Source organism: Malus sylvestris, chromosome 9 (assembly GCF_916048215.2).
Source record: "Malus sylvestris chromosome 9, drMalSylv7.2, whole genome shotgun sequence".
In the NCBI taxonomy this organism is placed as follows: Eukaryota; Viridiplantae; Streptophyta; class Magnoliopsida; order Rosales; family Rosaceae; genus Malus; species Malus sylvestris.
Genome location: NC_062268.1, coordinates 29074157 through 29095578, shown reverse-complemented (window position 1 = coordinate 29095578; position 21422 = coordinate 29074157). Strand labels below are relative to the sequence as shown.

The 21422-nt window shown below is 37.0% G+C and overlaps 2 protein-coding genes and 1 pseudogene across 2 annotated transcripts; 1 reads left to right on the top strand and 2 right to left on the bottom strand.

The window, feature by feature from the left end:
• The first annotated feature begins 2976 nt into the window (after nucleotides 1-2976).
• LOC126583189 (beta-glucosidase 12-like) lies at nucleotides 2977-7155 on the top strand. Its single transcript, XM_050247507.1, has 13 exons — nucleotides 2977-3174; nucleotides 3507-3576; nucleotides 4287-4345; nucleotides 4787-4862; nucleotides 4947-5024; nucleotides 5175-5262; nucleotides 5383-5638; nucleotides 5791-5906; nucleotides 6001-6218; nucleotides 6304-6335; nucleotides 6417-6519; nucleotides 6629-6737; nucleotides 6865-7155. The coding sequence occupies exons 1-13, from the start codon at nucleotides 3004-3006 to the stop codon at nucleotides 7031-7033; spliced, it is 1545 nt and encodes a 514-aa protein (XP_050103464.1). The 5' UTR covers nucleotides 2977-3003; the 3' UTR covers nucleotides 7034-7155.
• A 993-nt stretch (nucleotides 7156-8148) lies between these two features.
• On the bottom strand, nucleotides 8149-10757 carry LOC126583187 (reticulon-like protein B17). Its single transcript, XM_050247505.1, has 8 exons — nucleotides 9993-10757; nucleotides 9747-9897; nucleotides 9566-9640; nucleotides 9329-9470; nucleotides 9166-9235; nucleotides 8986-9051; nucleotides 8766-8888; nucleotides 8149-8421 (listed from the first exon to the last, which is right to left on the bottom strand). The coding sequence occupies exons 1-8, from the start codon at nucleotides 10516-10518 to the stop codon at nucleotides 8225-8227; spliced, it is 1350 nt and encodes a 449-aa protein (XP_050103462.1). The 5' UTR covers nucleotides 10519-10757; the 3' UTR covers nucleotides 8149-8224.
• A 7661-nt stretch (nucleotides 10758-18418) lies between these two features.
• Nucleotides 18419-20159, bottom strand: LOC126583192 (DNA-directed RNA polymerases II, IV and V subunit 6A-like; annotated as a pseudogene).
• Nucleotides 20160-21422: the final 1263 nt, after the last annotated feature.

Genomic DNA, 21422 nt, shown 5'->3' with positions numbered 1-21422 from the left:
TTTTTAGAAAAAATTTCTGACCACCCACGAGCAGGCACGTGCCTGGCACACCAAACGGATTCCCTAATGGCATTAGGGAATATTCTGTTAAAAATCAGAATATGCCTTTAAAGTTACCTAACCGAGTCAGAATATTCCCTCAAAATTGACGGAATATTCTCCTCCTCCTTCCTTAGATCGCCGGAGCCCGGCGCCGATGCCGCTACTATCGCTGGAAACTGGAAAATCAATCAAACCTTCATATCTTCTTTGATTCTCAACCAAAACTCATGAAACTTGCACCAAAATGAAGCTTAGAGGGAGTAGAACACAACCTTACCAATTTCAAGCCCTAAAATCCACGAAATTTCGCCAGAGAAGCCTAGATATTCCGGCCAAAATTTTAAACTTGCCAAACTCAACTTCCCTACGTCCAAAACACTTCGTTTTTCTTCTCCGAGCTTCGCGAAGATGTCCTAAAGCTTCCTAGCAGCTTAAAATCCTCTAAAAACTTCACATTTATGATTGCATGAACAGTACTCAAAATCTGAGATTCTAAGTTCTCGGGTTTTCGAAGTTTTCACGTCCAAATAATAGTATCAATGGGTTCTTGGGCTCGCAAGGAACTTAAAAATGTCTCCATAGGTTCGATCTGAGGATGGAAGTGAAGGTTCAAGGTTTGTCCGTACAATTGTATGGAAATGGTAGAAAATACGAAAGGGAGGAGAGAGAGAGAGTCAACGGGATAGGGTGAGGGTATGTGTGTGTGGTCCAAAATGGTCCCCAACCAAAGACAAATAAACTTAAAAGAAAATCTAATTGGGTCCAATCAGTTAGGAAATGAACTTAATTGATCCAAAACCTTAACTCAAATCACAAACACAACCCAATGCTCAATGGCATTTTAGACTTTTCACACCACCGAAAAAAATATTTCGGGACAGGCTGTGACAAGATTAGTTTCATTCATGCATCCAAATCATCAAAATCTCAAAAATCAAATAATTTCAAAAAAAAAATACTAAAATAAAAAAGGAGACTTTGGATGCGATCCCCAATTATCAATTTTCTTTGGCTGAGACCTTGTTAATTTTTAGTTTTTTATCGAAGTCCCTGCCATTAATGTAATAATTTATTTCTATGAAGGTTATTATATTTTTAAACTAAAAATTGAAATTTCTAGATTTTTATTGATGGGATTGTAAATAAAACCTAAAATATGTGGGATTAAAAATATTAAAGGATCAATTATACTCTTCAATATATTAGATATACATATATAAATATGTATACCTTCATTAAAATTAACCAAAATATGTAGCACCACACACAAAAAAAATATAGTAGGCTTAATAACATTAGTAAATTTCTTCGATTAAACTTGATATGAATACATTCTCAAATCAACGAAAAAGAATGTATCCATATAAGTTTAAAAAATGGATTAAAAAACTGAATGGATTTTATATAAACCCATTTTTTTTTATTAAAAAAAGTTACATTTTACATATAATAAATTGGTATATTTAAATAGTACATTTAAAAAAAATAAAACAATTGTATGAATGCATACATTTAAAAATGAAAATGTTGAAATTTTAAAAAAAAAATTAATGGTACAAACTTATTCTAATTTTTTAATTTTATTTTGAAAATGTTTTGAACTGAAAATTAATTAGGAGTTTAAAAAAGGTGTGAGTGTTAAAACCCTAAATCAGTTAATATTTTTCATTTAAATTTTTGTTGTAACTAACATGTATATTTATTAATACATTAATGTTAGAGACTTCGATTAAAATCTGAAAAGTAATAAGGTCTCAGTCAATGAACATTAGTAACTAAGTGCCGAATACCAATTTTTCCATAAAAAAACAAAAAAAAAACTTCCAAATCGTTATCATAAAAGAGGGAAAAAAACTCATAAATCTAGTGAACAATACAAAGAAGAAGTGGGGGATAGAGAGGAGTACGAGGAGAGAGAGAACAACAAAGGAGGAGGAGGAGGAGAGAGAAGTACTTAAGAAAAAAGGAGGAGAGAGAGAAATTAAGAGGCAGAGATTTATGCCTCATTTGAATATGCTTTTAAAATGACTGAAAGCGTTTTTGGTGAAAATATTTTTTATACCAATCCTTAGTAAAAATCTAAATGAATCCTGAAAAAGCACTTTAAGTGCTTCCTGCAAAAAGCCCATATTTAGTGCTTCTTCCAAAAAGCACTTAAAGTGCTTTTGAAACTCAAAATCAATTTAATCAAAAACACTTTCGGACATTTTAAAGGAACATCCAAACTAGCCCTTATCTTCCAAACAAAGAGGAGTAAAATTGTAAATATAAAGGTAATTTGAAAAACAATTATGACATCATGTGCTATATGGATAAGTTTGTTAAATAAATAAAAAAATTGTCTCTCCCCAAAATATTGTCTTATAATTTGACTCTATGTAATTTATCTTTGTTTTAATTAAAATTATTAATCAATTATCTAAATTTACAGATTGACAAGAAAAAACATATTATGTTGTATAACATATATAAAGGCATTTCTCTACATGTACATATGTATTAACCAACCTAATTATACATTCGTTTGCCCAATATTTGAGCTTTAAGTTATAATACGCGATTAATTGACAGTTGAATGTATGACAAAGATGTCTTCTTCACTTTGCGGCTAATATATTGCGAAGGTGTCTTATCTTATCCAATCAAAGACTAGTCTTACGAGAGATTTTTCAGTGTGATCGGTACATAGGGTGATACACAACGTGTCACTAAACAAATAGTTGGATATATGTGCTAAAAAGTTAATGACTTAAAAAATAAAATTTCCCACCATTCATATTAAAATATGTGGTGTACCACTTGTGTTCTTGTCACAACTAAAAATTTCTCTAATCTTAGTAAATAAACTAGTAGCCAATTTAGTTCTTTCAAGTGTACTTCCGCCTATCGGCTCTATATATATGAACACCAAGCCATGAGGAGCCAACGTATCTAAATCACCAAAACTTACGAGAGCAAGTTATGTCGCTGCGATTAGGGTCTTCTCTGTCATGCGTGCTGCTACTACTAGTTGGCCTTGCATTGACAAGTAGTAAAGCTGCGATTACACCCACTGTTTATGACACTGCTTTCCTCAACAGGAGCAGTTTTCCAGTAGGGTTTATATTTGGCACTGCTTCATCCTCTTATCAGGTCAGTCCTTCAACAGATTTTTCAATATATTCGGAAGAAAACCTACCACATCATATGTCATAGTATAAGGGGAGAGAGAATACGTTTTTCAATATACCTCTATTTATATTATGACACGTAATGTAACACTTTGATTATAACTACACTGATGAAAAAAACTCTCCAATCATTCTGCAAAGGCTTAGTAATTAATTACCCTTATTGAGTTTTGGTGAGTTGATTAGGCTTTTCTTTCAATGTCAGACCAAGCATCATGCATTAATGTTGAAATTAAATATTAATATTGGTTTCTACTCTTGTATGTGTGTTTGTGTTTTTTTTTTTTTCTCTAGTATGAAGGTGCTGCAAGACAAGATGGTAGAGGACCAAGCATATGGGACACCTACGCCCACAAATATCCAGGTGTGTATGTCTAGTCAAATAATTAGCTAGTTAACATATGCAGATTGAACTTAGAATCATTTCAAAGGAGTATATATTAGTGAATTCATTCTTTTTATTTTTAATTAAACTTTTTTTATGTGTATCTAATATTTTATAGCAGATTCTAGTACATGTAAGGTCTATATACGTACAAGTATGCAACTATATTATAGATTATTAAATTAGCAACTGTATCAGTTTTGTATATATATTAATCCACGTGTCATCGGTATGACATCTATGTAAGCAACAAAAAGAGCCAATTTACCGTGGCGTCAAACAATTAGAAGTTAACTTTTGATAGTTAACCTTACTGGTTCCTTCGGTGAGTTTTTAATTGAAAAGTATGAACTGAATATTTACATTTCCTAAACCACGTGAGTACAATTTGCATGTAGTGTGATTTAGAGACATAAAGGATGGAGAATAGATTCGTATGGATGAGTTTCGAACCAATCGAATCATATTGAGAACAAGGTTTCCAGTTTTCAATCCAAAAAATTTCAGTCAAATTTTATTTTCAAATTCAGAATATTCAAAGTTTTCGAATTCGGTGTTCTGCAGTAATTTTGGTCAATACTAATTAGTGTGAAGGTGGGAGACGGTGTACATATACTTGTATATAAGGATTTATGAGGTCATCATTATGCTCTAAATTAAAAATCAAAATCTTCTATCATAATATGCAGAAAAGATCAAAGATGGTAGCAATGGAGATGTTGCTAACGATGAATATCACCGTTATAAGGTAAAAATCACACTAACTTTATTCTCCTAGACAATTTGTAGTTGCAAGGGTCCAATTAATTAATATATTATCTTTCAACTGTCCTGCTCTTATTCTGAGGATCCGTGAGAACCAAATGCATATTAATCACAAGATTTTATTTGTTTAGATCTAAAGGCTTAAAATATTTGACAAACTAATAAACCAAAACCAACTTAAAATTTATGAACCATTAGAAAACACATTTCTTATTTTTATTTATTAAGTTGTGAAATATTTTAAGCTTTGACTCTAAACTAATATAATATTGTGGCTAATATGCATTTAGTCCTCACATGTCCTCAAAATAAAGACCTTAGGAGAGTAAGACTTTATATTACAATAACATCATAGGTTAGACAAAATTATGGGGCCTTAACAAACACAAGACATAGGTGATAAAATGATTTGTGTTATATACAGGAAGATGTGGGAATTATGAAGAATATGGGGTTAGATGCTTATAGATTCTCTATCTCATGGTCCAGATTGTTACCAAGTAAGTTTGTATTTCACATCCACTGTACAATATAACCAAAAATACATACATATATAATGTAACGTTTATTTGCTCTTATCATAGATGGAAAGCTCAGTGGGGGCATTAACAAGGAAGGAATCAAATACTACAACAATCTCATCAATGAACTTCTACGCGATGGTGATACATTTGCATAATCTCATTTATTTTCCAAACTTTTTTTTATTTAAAAAAAAACAATATTTCATTTATTGAATATAGGAAGTTATTACAGAACATATTCATAAACAATTTTGCACTTATTTTCTGCTTTTACATGTCACACTCTAGGTATAAAGCCATTTGTGACACTTTTCCATTGGGATCTTCCTCAAGCTTTAGAAAACGAATATGGCGGTTTCTTAAGCCCTAAGATTGTGTGAGTGAACGACTTTTAACCTCCACAAATGATCTCTGTATTTAATTAAATGAAAAACTAATATGAGTCGTATGGACTTCAAAATCAGCATACCATTAATTTCAATTTTCTAAATCGCAGCAAACATTTTCAAGACTATGCAGAACTTTGCTACGATGAATTTGGTGACCGAGTAAAACATTGGATCACGTTGAATGAGCCATGGACCTATAGTAAATGGGGTTATGCTGATGGATCTTTCGCACCAGGACGATGTTCTGCTTCGCAGCAGCTAAATTGCACCGGCGGAAATTCGGCTACTGAACCATACTTGGTGGCACACCACCAACTCCTTGCTCATGCAGCTGCTGTAAAAGTATACAAGGATAAATATCAGGTATTATTTTTTTGTCAGAATATTCGGTTGTTGTTGAAAATTTTGATATGATTCACTAATACTACGTGATAATAGAAGATCAAGTAATTTAGTGAGATATACAAATATTGTACCTTTTTGTTGCTCAATCAAATCTGCATGAACATGTACAGGCATCTCAAAAAGGCATGATATCAATAACATTGGTGTCACATTGGTTTGTTCCGGTTTCTGAGGCAAAGCACCATAAAAACGCTGCGTTAAGATCATTGGATTTTATGTTTGGATGGTAAGTATATCGATTAACTCAATTAAATGTTCATTTTCGAATGTATTATTCATTGGACAACAAGTTCATGCTTGCAATTTCCATGTTTCTGCAGGTTTATGGAACCACTGACGAGTGGCGACTATCCACACAGCATGCGATCTCTTGTTGGAGACCGATTACCAAAGTTTACGAAAGAACAATCCAAGTTGCTAAAGGGGTCATTTGATTTTCTTGGATTAAATTACTATACTGCTTACTATGCAAGTTATGCACCTCCAAACAATTCTGTAAATGCAAGCTATTTAACCGATGCTCGCTCTAATGAATCACGTGAGTACAAATTAAAAAACTTTCTAGCAATTTAAGTTAATTGGAATAATTACACTCTAATAATTAACCCTATATATTCTGGCAGCTGAGAAGAATGGAGTCCCCATAGGTCCGAAGGTAACGTCAGATTGATAGCTTGAACTATTTGTGATTAAAGCATCAAGTTTTATCGCTTAATTATCATCAAATGAGTTGCAGGCTGCTTCAGACTGGCTATATGTTTATCCAAAAGGAATTCGAGACATTTTACTCTACACAAAGGAAAAGTATCATGATCCACTCATTTGCATTACTGAGAATGGTAACAACTTTTTTAAGCCTAATCGATTGCATAACCAATGTTTCGAATGTATATGGTGAAATACAATGTTCTACAAAACCTATATTTTGAAACTACGTACATATTGTAGGTGTTGATGAGTTCAATGATCCCAAATTATCACTTGCGGAAGCCCTTAATGACACCCAGCGAGTTTATTACTACTATCACCACATATATTACCTTCAAAGAGCAATCAAGTAAGTTCTTAATAGCTAACTAATATTAAGGTTAATTATACATTAATTCGGATTAAAATAAAAAAATTATTATAATGACAATTTGACATCTTCGATGCATTTTAACTCTTGCTTCCATTTTGTGTAGGGATGGTGTCAATGTGAAGGGATACTTTGCATGGTCATTGTTAGATAATTTTGAATGGAATTCGGGATATAGTGTTCGGTTTGGTATCAATTATGTGGATTACAACGACAACCAAAAGAGGTACCCCAAACTCTCAGCACACTGGTTCAAGAGTTTCCTCAAGTACTGAAGAATCCGATCATTGTTATCGTCCATTACATAGATATTCGAAGATGATCATTTCTGTACTTCCACATTAGTATTTCCTTCATTATTATGAAGTTATTTATGTATGAAACAAAAATAATGAACTTGAGCAATAAATTAGATTAATACTATTTTAAGACATTTAGTTATGTGGATTTCCCATAATTGTGGTTTGTCTAGTACCTTTTCGTCTACAATTTACTTAGAACTTGGATGATTGGATCCAGTTAATCCTTGACCCGTGAAGATCTTCCTCATGTGATCCTGTCAATCATTTGTGATGTGAACTTTAGCATATATGAAGGTGCTGCATATGAAGGTTGTAGAAGTACATGCATACATACATACATATATAAATATATATACACACACACACATATGTATATGGAGTATACGTATACACAGAGTTAACCTTATATCTTCTCTTCTTTATATTTTATTTTATAGAGTTGTTTAAATTATTGGACAGTTCTAGCATCTTGCATACAAGTTCAGTGAAGAAATCAGAGAAGATTAAGGATGACATTGATGGATATATGGAAGTATTGAGGGAAGATTAGCTATGATTAGTTAAGTTTCCACCAGCTAGTCTCCTCCCGTTTGCTTCACTAATTAGCTCCAATATCAATCATCTACTCCGTCTGCGTTTCTCTCCCCATTTTTCTTTTTCGGGGGTCTCGTTTATGTTGTTGTCACTGTGTTTCTATTCCCTCTTCCCTGCACTCTTCCAAATCCGTTCGAGGGTCATTTGGTTTTCACTGGCAAGTTGGGTCGAAGAAGAAGAGGGGTTGGACTTTTTAAAATTATGCATATGCTCTGCAGGATATGAGAACATTCAAGTTGGAGGAGTTATCTGCATTTTCTTAGATCTTGAGGTAATAATGTGTCACCGTTAACTTCGATGGTGTGGCAAATATATAGCTCTAGTTAAATGTTTTCGCTCTGGTTCAATTTATTGAGACATACGTCCTGTCATTGTCATCTATGAGTCTATGACACGGAAAAATCTAAGCAGAATCCCTTGATATTCCGATTTTTAGCAATTGCCACAGCTGACGATGAGGGCACCCAAAATGAAAGAAGTTGAAACAATTACTATTTTCTAGATGTAAAAATATTGTTATTGATCAGTTAATATTTGTTGTCATCAGGTACAAACACATTGTCACTGAAACTACTTGTTGCTTGCCACTTCTGCAACTACTAATGCCTGTTTCTGCTCTTGTTTTCTGTCTGCGTCCACTTCTCCCACCAATCCAGCTACTGCTAATGCCTGGTGATGCTGCTCCTGCTCCACTTCTGCTTCCTCAGTCTCCATCGGTTGCACCATATGTTGCCGGCAGTATCGAAGAATTACAAGAGATATAAATGCTGCAAAGGTAATATACAACTTCTCACTTAAGAATCAATAGTTACTGTAAATCACAATGATGCTGGAAGAATCTTTAGGCAAAAGCAACATTTGTTTCTCCTACGAGACTGCAAATAGAAGCTATAACATGAATGACTTTTTTTAGTTCTCACGGAAGTATTTGTACCTTGTAATTTGATCATCTTATTGATCTATTTATGTTACTAGTCAGCAAACCACGAGTTGGTAAAGGTTTCAAAGATTACAAATTAAGGCAAAACCAATAGTGAGGTGTTTTTTCCTTCAGCATCTTTGAAAGTGGATTGTTCCAGAAACAGAAAATTCTGCAGTGCGATAAAATTACCTGTGAAAATACGGGTTTTGACAGAAGACAGATTCCAAAAAGCTGTGGCTGCTGATGCTGCTACAATCCTTTTGTGTGAGCAAGCCCCCCATGCTTCCAACACCCACCATTTCAAGCAGTCAACTGCATACCAAAATTACACTCAGTTTAACACGCAGCACTGATGAGTTATAACGACAGACTCAATAGACTTTAAAGTAGATTGGTGGATTGTGGATACCTTTTTGGTTGATTTGAATGGAGTAGCATGAGTATAGTTTTGGGATTGTGAAGCTGATAAAAAAAGCTAGCCATCATTTCACACAAAGAGTTAGCACCATGATCATCATTATAACACGAAACAAGTAAAGCAACAGAAAATAATCAACAACAGAGTTGGTTGATTAGAAGTTGGGCATACCAAGCATACAGAGCCTCCAAAATGTTATAAGATGTCCATACTCTGCTCCCAGAAGAAAGAATGGAGCTACCTGTAACTCAGAAAAGTTGAGCTTCCATTACTAATCATGCAAAGCAAGCAATTCCGAATTCAAACACTGCCTTAATGTTTTGTTTGTCATTACCTTGAGCGTCATGGATGGCTCTCCTGAGAAAAGCGCTCTCGTCTTTGATAGGGCAAGATTTACAGCAGGTAGTATCCTTTTGGCCACACCTAGAATGTCACCTTCTTTGAGTAATAGATCACACTTCTTTTCGGTATTATTTCTGTGAATTAAGCCGAAATAAAAGAATGAGTATTGGATACAAATAAAGCCCCCTGAAACAAAGAAAAGAGTGGCCGAAAGGGAAACAACAAGTACCTTTGACATATTGAATTGGAGACAAATGAAGCACCCAAAAACAAAAGTCCAATTTGGGAAATCGCTGAGAAAATGCTGAAATGATTGAAATGGTTAAGATTAGATGTTTTTTTATAGGCTAAAATTAAAATAGGAAAAATGTGGGAAAAGTGAATGAGAGTAGCAGTAGACTAGTAGTTACCTAAAGTTGATTCCTTTGGCAAAGCAAGAGGAAAGGAAGAAGAGCGACACCAAACCAAACCAAAGGCTCGACCTTGCAACATCTCTCCACATAATCAGATCAGTCATGAGCTGCCCAATTCGATCAAGACTACCCCGATACTCATCATCGACTGCAAAACCAAACAGTGAAAACACAAGAACCTGAGAAACATGTAAAGACCAAAGAACGAAAAAGAAAAGAGAGCAATTTCCATTTGGGACTTACTTGATGATGAACTTGGGGATGGCAAACTGAGAACCAAGTCCAGCTTTTCCTTCTTGGACCGCCTTTTTCTTGGCTTCGCAACCTCCTCCACCAAGCCCGAGACTTTCTCTTCTCGAACCTCATTCTCCGACCTCCTCCTCGACCTCCGGTTCCTCGGCGAGGCACCCAGTAGGCCCATCTGCGAGCCTCTGCTTTTGCACTTACGGCGCAGCCCTGGAACCTCGACTACAGGATCGTCAGCCATTTCAAGGCGATCCGTGAGACGGGTCTTGGATCTTTTTCGTAAAGGGGAAGGCGAAAGAAGCAGTAGCTCGCGAAGAGGTAGCGACTCGGAAGATTTGAGGGAATGAGTGGAAGGCGATGGAGTCATCTTGGGTGATGATTTTATGAGGCCGAGAGAGAGATGAGGGACATGCTCGCACTGGGCAAGGCGTGAGGCTGACTTGGCTCGGGACGGCGGCTCGGACCGAGAATGAAGATGATAAGGGGGTGTTGTCGTTGATGTCGATATAGCCGTTGAATCCATCAGATCAGATTTTGATTAATGGGTTTTATTTATGCGTTTACGATCAGATTTTCTGGGTATTAATGAAAGATAGCAGTTTCTGGATCAAAGGGTTTATGGTTTCAATTCAAAGGGAAAGATTTCTGGGTTTACTTAAGAGATTTGTGGAGAAGACTTTCGATTTTTGGGGTTTAGGGTTCGGTTTGCTTCTTGGTTCTTGAAAATGGAATCCGGGGTTTGAGGTCTCTATCTATTGTAGCCGTTAGGGGCATTTGAATTTTAACTGCGGGTATGGTGGGGCCGTGAACTACAACGGCAGGAAATTTGAAGTGTCGTTTGTTTGCCACTATTTTGGTAGCTTCACTGGTCCGTTGAATCAAGTTTTCTCTCTTTATAATTGTAATTAAAAAGATGATCAGTTGGTGGATTCGTGATGACAGTCTACCTTTTTGGGGACTAGAAAGGCTTATAAAAGCATTTCAGCTACTCCCTAATTACCATCTTACAATTTACAAAGGCATTTTAATATATTATTGTTTTTCCCAAAAGAAAAAAAAAATTGTTATAACGTTTGGCGAATGGTGTCAAAAGGTTGTACCACACCATATAATATTGTTGTCTGTGATTACATGTATATGGGATATTGATGATACAGATTGTGGCAACTTATAATATTTTGGAAGAAAAAAAAATGAAAAATTCTAGGATTGCTGCAACTTGTTATCCCACATTGGTGAAGGACAGAGTTTGTTATGTACTTATATGGTCTTGGGTTACTTCCCATATTGTCAATTGATTTTATGGTGGAACCTCAATTTCATTATGGTATCTGAGTGGGTTGTCCTCATGTGAAGTCAAACGGCTACACGCACTCCACGTCACCCAGTTATTGTCCACGTGTATGCTTGAAAATCCGTCACACGTGCGGGGATGTGTTGAGAGTTGTCCCACATCAATGAGGGACAAGGTTTACTATGTGTTTATATGGTCTTAGGCTACTCCCTATATTGTCAATTGGTTTTATGGTGGAACCTCAATTTCATCAAGTCTTTCCTCCCCTCCTTTTTTCTCTAGCTAGCTTCCTCCGGCGACCTTCCCTTCTTATTTTTCTGTTCCTGTCTCTTCATCAGTGCAACCAACACCTCTTCTCCTAGGGATGGGCAAAATACTCATGGCTTTGGGTAATCGTTTAGACGAATAAATGGTTATGTGTATAACCGTTTATCCGTGAAATTTAAATGGACGGTTATGGGTATTACCCGCGGTTACAACGGGTATCCATTTACCCATTTAATTTAGGGAACTTTAACGAAAAGCTCCCGGTACTGTTCACTTTAACGAAAAACCACATTTTTACACTAAAAAGTAGGGGTGGGCACTTGAAACCGAAAACCGAAACCGAAACACGAATCGAATCAAACCGCACCAAACGGTTTGGTTTTGCGGTTTTGAAACGGTTTCGGTTTCAAAACCGAACCGCGGCACACAAAACGGTTTGGTTTCGGTTTTGGGTTTTCAAAACCGCACCGAAACCGAAACCGGGAAAAGTTCGAGTTTTCTAATTTGAGTTTCCTTTTAAGGCCTTTTGTCTTTACATTCCTTGTTAAATTCTTGCTATAGGTTTTAAAGGAAAGGCGGCCATTGATGTTGTCTGCAACCCATTGGGGAAGTCTGGTGGTGCTCTGATTCAGCAGTTTATGATTTTAACCTTCGGATCACTCGCCAACTCAACACCTTACCTCGGAGGAGTACTACTGGTGATTGTTCTTGCATGGCTGGCAGCAGCCAGTTCCCTAGACAAACAGTTCACTGCACTGCGACAGGAGGAAGAGCTCGAGAAGGAGATGGAAAGAGCGGCAGTTAAGATCCCAGTTGTGGCTCAAGAGGGAGGAGGGAACGGTTCTCTTGCCAGCGACTCAGTGTTGAACCCAACAGCCGGAGACTCAACTGGTGGAACTAAACCTCCGCGCAACATGTAACGTGTCGTGTTTGATTTCCAAACTTAAAAGATAATGTGATGAGTTGCAGAAGCTGGATTCGACAGAGAAGGTGGAGGAGGACGGAGTTGGTGAGTTGCAAAAGCTAGATTTGAAGGAGGAGGAGGACGGAGCTGGTGAGTTGCAGACGCTGGATTTGAAGGAGGATGAGGGCGGGGAGGGAGAGGAAGAAGAAGAGAAGAGTTCCGGTGAGAGAGAGGTTGAGATTGGATTTGTTTGTTTATATTTGCCCAGCCTCTGTTAGTTTCAGCTGAAATTCTGCAGCAAAGCCATTTATGTGTTTGCATTTGTAAGGTTGTAGCTGAAAATGGTGTTCTTTTCGTTTACATACATTTTCAGTGAGATTTTGCGTTAAAGAATAGTGATGGCGAACTCTGAGTGGCTTAGACTGCATGATTAGAACATTTCTGCTATTGGTTCTCACTTTCGGTTTACTGATGTTTTGATTTGTTCATATTGGACGCAGAGATTTGGGGGCGTGATTTTGGGATTTTGGGGAAAGAGGAGAGGGGTTTGGTCGCAGAGAGTGGGTGCATGTTTTGGGGGATTGTATTTAAGTTTGAAACCGCTTGAAACCGCACCGAAACCGTTTGAAACCGCACCGAACCGAACCAAACGGTTTGGTTTCATTTCGGTTTTGGCTTCAAAACCGCACCGCACCGCACCGCAAAAAGTTTCGATTTCGGTTGTGGTTTCACTCGAAACCGCACCAAACCGCACGCGCCCACCCCTACTAAAAAGTCAATCCTGGTACTATTCACTTTACCCTTTATTTTGTCCTTATCATTAAAACTCAAAGTTTTCAAGCCCTTTTCATTAGTTTTCCTTTTAATTTATTATATGTAAAATTAAAAAATAATAATAAAAACCATAAAGTTTCAATCTCTCCTCTAGACTTAGAGTCTCAAACATCCCGTCCCCCGCTCATATCCAGCTAGTCTCATTGAAGCACGACGAGGAACGATAAGCTCGATCTTGTTCTTTGATTTGCAAAGGTCGAGATAGGTCTTTGTCCCTTCATGTTTTATCATACCAGTTTCCAGGCATTGCTTATCTGGTAGGCCTCCAACTACAAGAACTAAAATACGTTCATTTTTTTGTGGAATCACAATCCTGTTCTTTTTGCTTTGAACCTTTGGATTCTGGGGGATTTAAGCTGCCCACCTCACCTGCAACATGTCGTGAGTTCATATCAGTAGTCATTTCTTTTGTAAGGCTCTTTTGGTGACAACGAGTTGACGAGACTTTGTGATTGAACGTGCTAAAGTATTAGTGTTCGAAAGTGTTTAGTTTCGGAATATTTTGGAGCTTTGAATCATCTAGTATTCAAGATAATGATTACTTTTTGTTTTTAGAAGCTTTACTTTGTAATCATATGGATTATAATTAAATACTTGCTTGGGTGTAGTAGAAAAATATCGTTCGTAAACTATTATTTCAATAATTGGAATTGTATGAGGATTTAAATGATTAAAATAGGGAAATGCATACTAAAATGTACCTATAACGGTGTTTAATTGTCAGAAAAAGAAAATTATGACAAAATTTTCTTTAAGTAATTTTCAAGTTGTTAAAAAAACATGTAGATAGGTGAAAAAATTGTTAAATGGGTAAAAAAAGGATAAATGGGTTCAAAAACGGGTAAATGATTATGGTTAAATGGGTAAACGGTTATGGTTAAATGGGTACACGGTTTTATGTATGGTTAACCGTTTATAAACGGTTATGGGTATGGATATAACCGTTTATGCAATTACCCAACAGGTAAACGGTTATGCGGTTATGAACATAAACAATTATGGGTAAATAACTGCGGTTACCCGCCCGCCATAATCGTTGCCCATCCCTATCTTCTCCCACACCCTTTTGGGCAACCAGTGTTTCATGACTTCATAGGAGCCTCCGCCCTAATTTTGAAATATGACCCCACCACCTCTCCCACCCAAGGGTTTTCCCTTGATTTGGGGCAACATCTTTGATTTAGGGTTCGTTATTGATTGTTGGTGGGTCAGGCCCTCCTCCCTATGCTGATTTTTAGACCATCTCCAATGGTGACCTAAAACCTAAAAATATTTAGCCCAGAAAATTTAGGTTTTAGCCCAGAAACAGTTTTTCTGCTCAAACCCTTCTGGCCTAAAATTTTAGCCCAAGATTATCAAAAAATGAATTAAGGCTAATTTTTTTTAAAAAAAAAATTATGTAGACCATCCTAAATTAATTATATGAACATTTTAACCTAAAAATATTTAAATTCTGATAAATTTTGAAAAATCACTAAATCAATACATGAAAATCATGATAAACCACATAAACTTAATACAAATGACATTTAATAAACCACATAAACTTAATACAAATGGCAATTAATAAATCACATAAACTTAAAAAAAATAAAAAACAATTAATAAACCACATAAACTTAATACAATCGAAAACTCATAAACTTAATAATGATATCCACCATCTTGACTTGGTGATGGACTTGGGTGATAGTGAGATGAATCGTCATCTTGAAATATACTCCTTGTAGCATCCCTTCGTAAAATGTCCTTTTGCTTACCACGTAAGTATTTCTTCCTCTCTGGAGTATATTTGTCAAGGTCTTCCATCATCAAATTAATTTCGAATTTTTCTTGCTCCCTATCCCCTTGTTCCTTCATGGCCAAACGCATTTGGGCCGATTCTTCTTGCCAAGAGATATGGTTTTCATTCATTCTTACCATTTCGCTAGCAAATTGTGCACGTATTGGATCTTGGGACTTCCCTTTTCTCTTTGCTTCCTTTTGCTTATCTCTACCCGGGGGCCTTGCAAAAGAAGTTGGGGTCATTTGTTCGACACCTTCATTGTCGGCAAAATTTACACCTTCATTAACATCATTTGGGGGTGGGGCTTCACTATGAAATAATCTTTCCCATTGTTGGTCCGCATCAATTCCCCACCTCGGACAATCCTTGAGGATGTTCCAAGCATGATGCAACTTAAAAGCTTGATTTTTTGGTGTAGTTCTTATCTTGTAAATTGCCATTGCTTTGTCACCCTATGCAACAAATACATAAAAACAATTAGTTGCAAAATACTATTATGTACATGACAACTAAAATATCAACAAAGAAACTCACAATTTCTGAGGCGCCCTGACACACCCCGACCAAGGTCAAGGCATGTTGGCCGTCACGTGAGAGTGACGTAGCCATGTGCATAGTGCGGAAGCGACAAATATAGCAAACATACGAATAATTAAAAACCATATTACTAGTGTGCACTTCTAAACAGAAAGTGGTAGGAGTTAAGTACAATAGTAACACTCTTAGTCAGAGCATAAAGTCTAGGTGCAGTCCAGTAGGACAAGTACTAGTTACACAGTACCAGGAATGTCCTACTATAATATGGGTAAGTCAGAACTGCCAACGTCCTCTCTAGCCACCAACAACAATCTTACTTAAAACCTGGAGGGGCGCAAAACAAAAAACGTGAGTGGGCAAAAACAAATGTTTTACAAAATCATTTCATTTATCAACATATATAACCCCTCGCTGTAAAACATGTAAAATTTTCCCAGAATTCAATTCATGCTTCACATAATCATTTTCATATGTATGCCATGCCTAAATATAATAAGTAACAATCCAGGTAATAATGATTTCATAGAAGTATGACATGTTAGCTGGAACTCCTGAGTAGTCTGTATGGCTGAATTCATAGCTCAAACTCAATGTAGCCGAAGTCACTACTATGACCTATACGGCAATATATTGCACATAAGTCGGAACCACTAAAAAGGTCCGTACGACAAGATTGGGTAAGATACAGTTATGCTCAATTCTACTTTCTCAATACTAGCTGTGCGATAATACGTTAGTCACTTACAAGTTGGAACCACCTATAGTGGTCTGTACGACAAGACTGTGCACCTAATTGGATCCAATGTGAGCATATAGTGCGGGAGGTGACATAACATACAGGCCTGTGCCAACTCTCTCTGGCTAAATCGCAATCACCCGAGGTGCAGGTTTATGAGCTCATCGTTTCTTAATCACATCTCATATATCCAACCAAACATGTTCATCATGTTACTCAATTCTTCAAATAAACTTATATCTCATTTATTTCATGTCATATATTGTATGGTTGCACCTAACATTTCGTTAGGCTGCCTACGTACCCTAAACAGGGATCAAGCCGTTCGTAGTTCACTTATACCAAACATAACTTACCTGTACTTACATGTGCCTCCACAGCACCACAATTATATATATATATATATATATATGCAACCATGAAATGCATATTCAAAATATAATGGCATTTGGCATATTATTTCAAAGCATATTTTCATTTAAAACACATTTCTGGGAATTATATCACGTATATAATTGTATACTGAAAACAAAAGCCCACTCACTGATAAGTCGAAGGGTCTTAGCCCCCGATTCACCCGTGGATACGCTCGTCCTCAGGATAAGTCTCACCTATATGCGAATAAACTATAAAAACGTTATTTTAAAGCACATAGACAAAACTAACTAATAACTTCTCATACATTGCTCAAAATGGGTATATGAATATACCACAGTGATCAACTCAACCTCACGAACATCGTGATATTTTTAGAAAAAAATTCCTATAGCTCACGCGCCGGGGAGGGCACGGCCTCACACGCGGCCCACACGCATCATCTTCAACCTCCAGACTCCGGCGACCGTCACCGGCGCCGGAAACTAGGCAATATTTCAAACTCCTTAATCTCACTCATTTCAAACTCCTTAATCCCGAAACTACCAAGTATCAATCAAGTTCATACCTTCAAGAGCCCACTGAGGGGTTCATGCTAAGACACCCATGCTGGAGCACAAGAGCTTCCCTCCACCCAGGAGACCAATCACAACACAACACATGTCAACGTCAGAATAAAAGCTCATAGAGTCCCACATCAACCACGAACGAAAGCTCGAAACTCTCCTCAACTATAAAAAGGATTATTCTTCTACAATTTATCTCTAATGTTGTTATTGTACTTAAACTAGTCATTAGAACCCACTAATAATGAATATGCTTGAACCTATATATTTGTGTAAACCCTTCACTATTATTGAGAACTCCTCTACTCTGTGGACGTAGCCAAGCTTAGGATGAACTACGTACATCTTGTGTTTGCTTCCCTATTTCTATCTCTTTACATATTATCTTCACCAGTGACTGGACCAACCGAGCAAAGATCACAAACTTGACACGTTACGTTATTCCAAAGTCTCGCTGATTTTGTGCATCAACACATATGGCAACCCTTGTAATGTGTTGTTGTGTGTTTGTAAAAGCACGCTTATTAAATATGTATCGAGACTAAAATTGATGATAGAATTGTGAGTCTCTACTCAATAGTGGTTGACGTCAGCCTTGCGTCACTCCCTCTAGGGGCTTGGGCCAATCAATTACAGAGCGTGGAGATAAATTGGTATTGGCTGTTGCAGGTTCACCTTGAACGAAAACAGGTAATTAACGGATCCAACCATTATCTACCCGGCTTGATAAGTTCCAACCCAAAACCGCAATTTTAGTTCCTTTTTTATCTTGCAAAGTCCAATCCTACTACTCACCTTCGTTTCACTTGCAGTAAATTCATTTCTCTTTTTTTTTTTAATACATCGATATTTTTACATTAAGGAAATGAAGAGTTCGGCTAAGCCACACAATAAAAACCTAATTTGGTAACGAATTCACCATCCATGAGATTCAAACCTAAGACCTCTCACTTCAAGGAATACCAACAGACCGTAGTACTGAGTATTTTATTTCTCATCTTTAACAATAAAAGAAATCTAAAAATGGTTGAATCACACCCCGAACATAGGATGTCCTGAACTTTCTCAAGTAAGGCATCCTTAAATTTCTGATGTCCTGTACAGTGTATCAAAACATTTACAGATGACAGAAAAAGTCTTTCAACATGTAAGTTTATAGGTAAAATGTTACAAATGTTACAAGTCAACAGATGCAGATCTAAACGGGAAATTTATAGATAAAATACCAACATCAGAAACCATTTTCCATGCGTAGATGATCATTCGCCTCCCACTTGCCTCTTCCACGAGTCTTCCACAATCAACTCATCTACTCCCCAATCTTCATAACTGAAAATTTCACACCCGATTAAAATGTTTCGAAATCACTGCAAAAGCAAAATATACAATGCTTTAAATGAAAACTGCACCTTCCATCAGGCAGGTAGCGGCGAATGGTGAAGGGTACCTTCCGCTCACGAAGCTCCTTCATAGCAATCTACGCAATTCATAATAAAAGAGATCATACAGCGTAGCATATGGGAAAGCTACCCATTGTATCATTAGAGTACTAACCATTTGAGATCTCGCAAGTCGGATTAATTACCATACTTGTTTTCTTATGTTCTACAGAAAATCATTCACAACATGACAATACGAAGGATGGTATCCTAATATACGGGTAATCAACTTCTCTATAGAAGCAAAGAAAGCCAAAAGTAGAAAGAGAAAAACTGAGCATCAATGTAAAGTGCGCTCATGTACTTCAATTTTGCTTTTAAAAGTAAGGATTAATGTACGATTAGATGCTATATAAGGATAATACGCACATAGTCACAAGTCACAACACGCCATTTCGGGCCATTTTCCGAGAGTTACACAGTGGCACAAGCCCTCGGAAACTTTTGGGTTTCTGATTACAATTGCATTATGCTATAAGGTTTGGCCGTTCTTCCATTTACCTATGGCTCAAATTATAAAAAGGAGTTGTTTTGAAGGCACATGGAAGCGGATAGAAAATCCAATATGTAAGCACTTGTTTTGTGCACGTCCATAGTAAAGCAGCAGATTAACATAGTAATAGTTATACTTTATATGCATTTGTCAAATAGCTTTCGAACATATATAAGTGTAGGAGAATGGTACCTCAAGTGGGTCAGTCTCACTCTGCAACTCAACCATCACAGGGGCATTCATGCTGCTCATCACAAATATAAAATACCCATTCAATCAATTTGCAATTCAAATTAACCAACAACAAAGATTCAAAACTGAAATTGATATAGAAATATACCTGATCTGCACAGCACGAGTGCCCAATATTCTAGCACGTTCATATTTGGTCATAAATTTGGATGTTCTTCGAGGTCGTTCCACCGGGGCTTGTTCTTCTTTGTCATCATCTTCAATGGCATCGCCTGGAAGATGTTAGCGTTCTCCGCATCCACATCCTCTTATGCGCCTTCCTGTCCATCATCCAATTATTCCTCTTCAAATTTATTCATTTATAAAACAATATTTACACTAAGGCCTGAGGAATAAAATGGTATCCATGAAATTCACACCTAAGACCTCATAGAATATCACCAGACCGTATTACTAAGTTGCAGGTTCAAATCAATTTCTTTTATTTGTCAATACATGTGCTCCAGTAAATTTGTTAATCAAAGATTTTAACAACAATTATCGTATAATTAAAAGAAGCAGGAGACAAAATTAAAGTAAAATCCTCACCTCAATTTCTGGCTCGACTAGCTCATCCTCGTACCCAATGTCCATTTCGTTGTAATCGTCGTCCGCCATGGTTAATTGATGGTTTCTATGTCACGCTGGAGAAGAAGAAATAGTAGAAGAAGCAGCAGCAGCAGCAGCAGCTGGAGGCGTCTCTCAAAACCGGAGGAAGGGACTTTGACCTTATTTATATCAGAATTTATCTTGGCGGTGGAAGACTTTTCAACCCTTCAGATTATGCCACGTCTGCATCGACCTTTTTCCTACTGTTTTGTTGGTTACTTGTTATTTTAGCTCCAGGGACCATAGGGAGAGGTTAAAATCACAGTTGCAGTTTGATTTTATGTTCACGGTACCGATCATATTCATCAAATCATATTGATCCCGAGGTGGGCGGGGTAGGAGAGGTCTATCATTGGAGACTAACCTTTTTTTTTATGGTTATCCTGTTGAAGCTGATCGTTATAAGTCTTGGGATTTGCTGCAACGTCTTAAGGAAACTTCGTCATTACCGTGGTGTTGTTTGGGGGATTTTAATGAAATTTTTCAAACAGTTGAACAAGAATGGGGGGTGATGTTCGAAGCGAGAGACAAATGGATGGTTTCCGGAATGCTTTAGCTAATTGTGAATTGCAAGACTTGGGATTTATTGGCAACAAGTTTACTTGGGTAACGACAAGGAATGGTGGTATTAAAGTTAGGTTGGATAAAGGGCTGGCTACACAAAAGTGGACTTATTTCCTGGATTTAAACTTGTCCGTTTGAAGCCGATATCTTCGGATCATATTCCGATCTTGTTAGAGTGGGAGGTCAGACAAATAGCAAAGTTTAAAAAGAGTTTTTGATATGAAGATGGGTGGTCAGTTCGTAAGGGGTGTGAGACAGCGATGCAGGCAGGTTGGTCTACTAGCTGTCATGGCTCTCCTATGTTTCAAGTTATGGAAAAAATCAAGGCGACGAGAGTTCAGTTGTTAAAATGGGTGAAGAGCTTGGAACGTTCCATTCCTGGGGAAATAATAGTAAGAAGTTATTTATAGGAGGAGATTTAAATGGACACGTGGGCAGGGAGACAGGCAACTATGGAGGTTTTCATGGTGGCCATGGTTTTGGGGAGAGAAACGAGGATGGGGAAGCTATCTTGGATTTTGCAATGGCATATGATCTCTTCTTAGCCAACACCTTCTTTAAGAAGAGAGAAGAACATGTGATCACCTACAAGAGTGGGTCGTCAAAAACACAAATAGATTTTCTTCTAATGAGGAAAGGGGATCGTATAACTTGTAAGGATTGCAAAGTTATACCAGGAGAGAGCGTGGCTAATCAACATCGCTTGTTGGTGATGGATGTACATATCAAAAGAGTAAGACAAAAGAACAAGACTTGGAAGTGCCCAAGGACTAGATGGTGGAATCTAAAAGA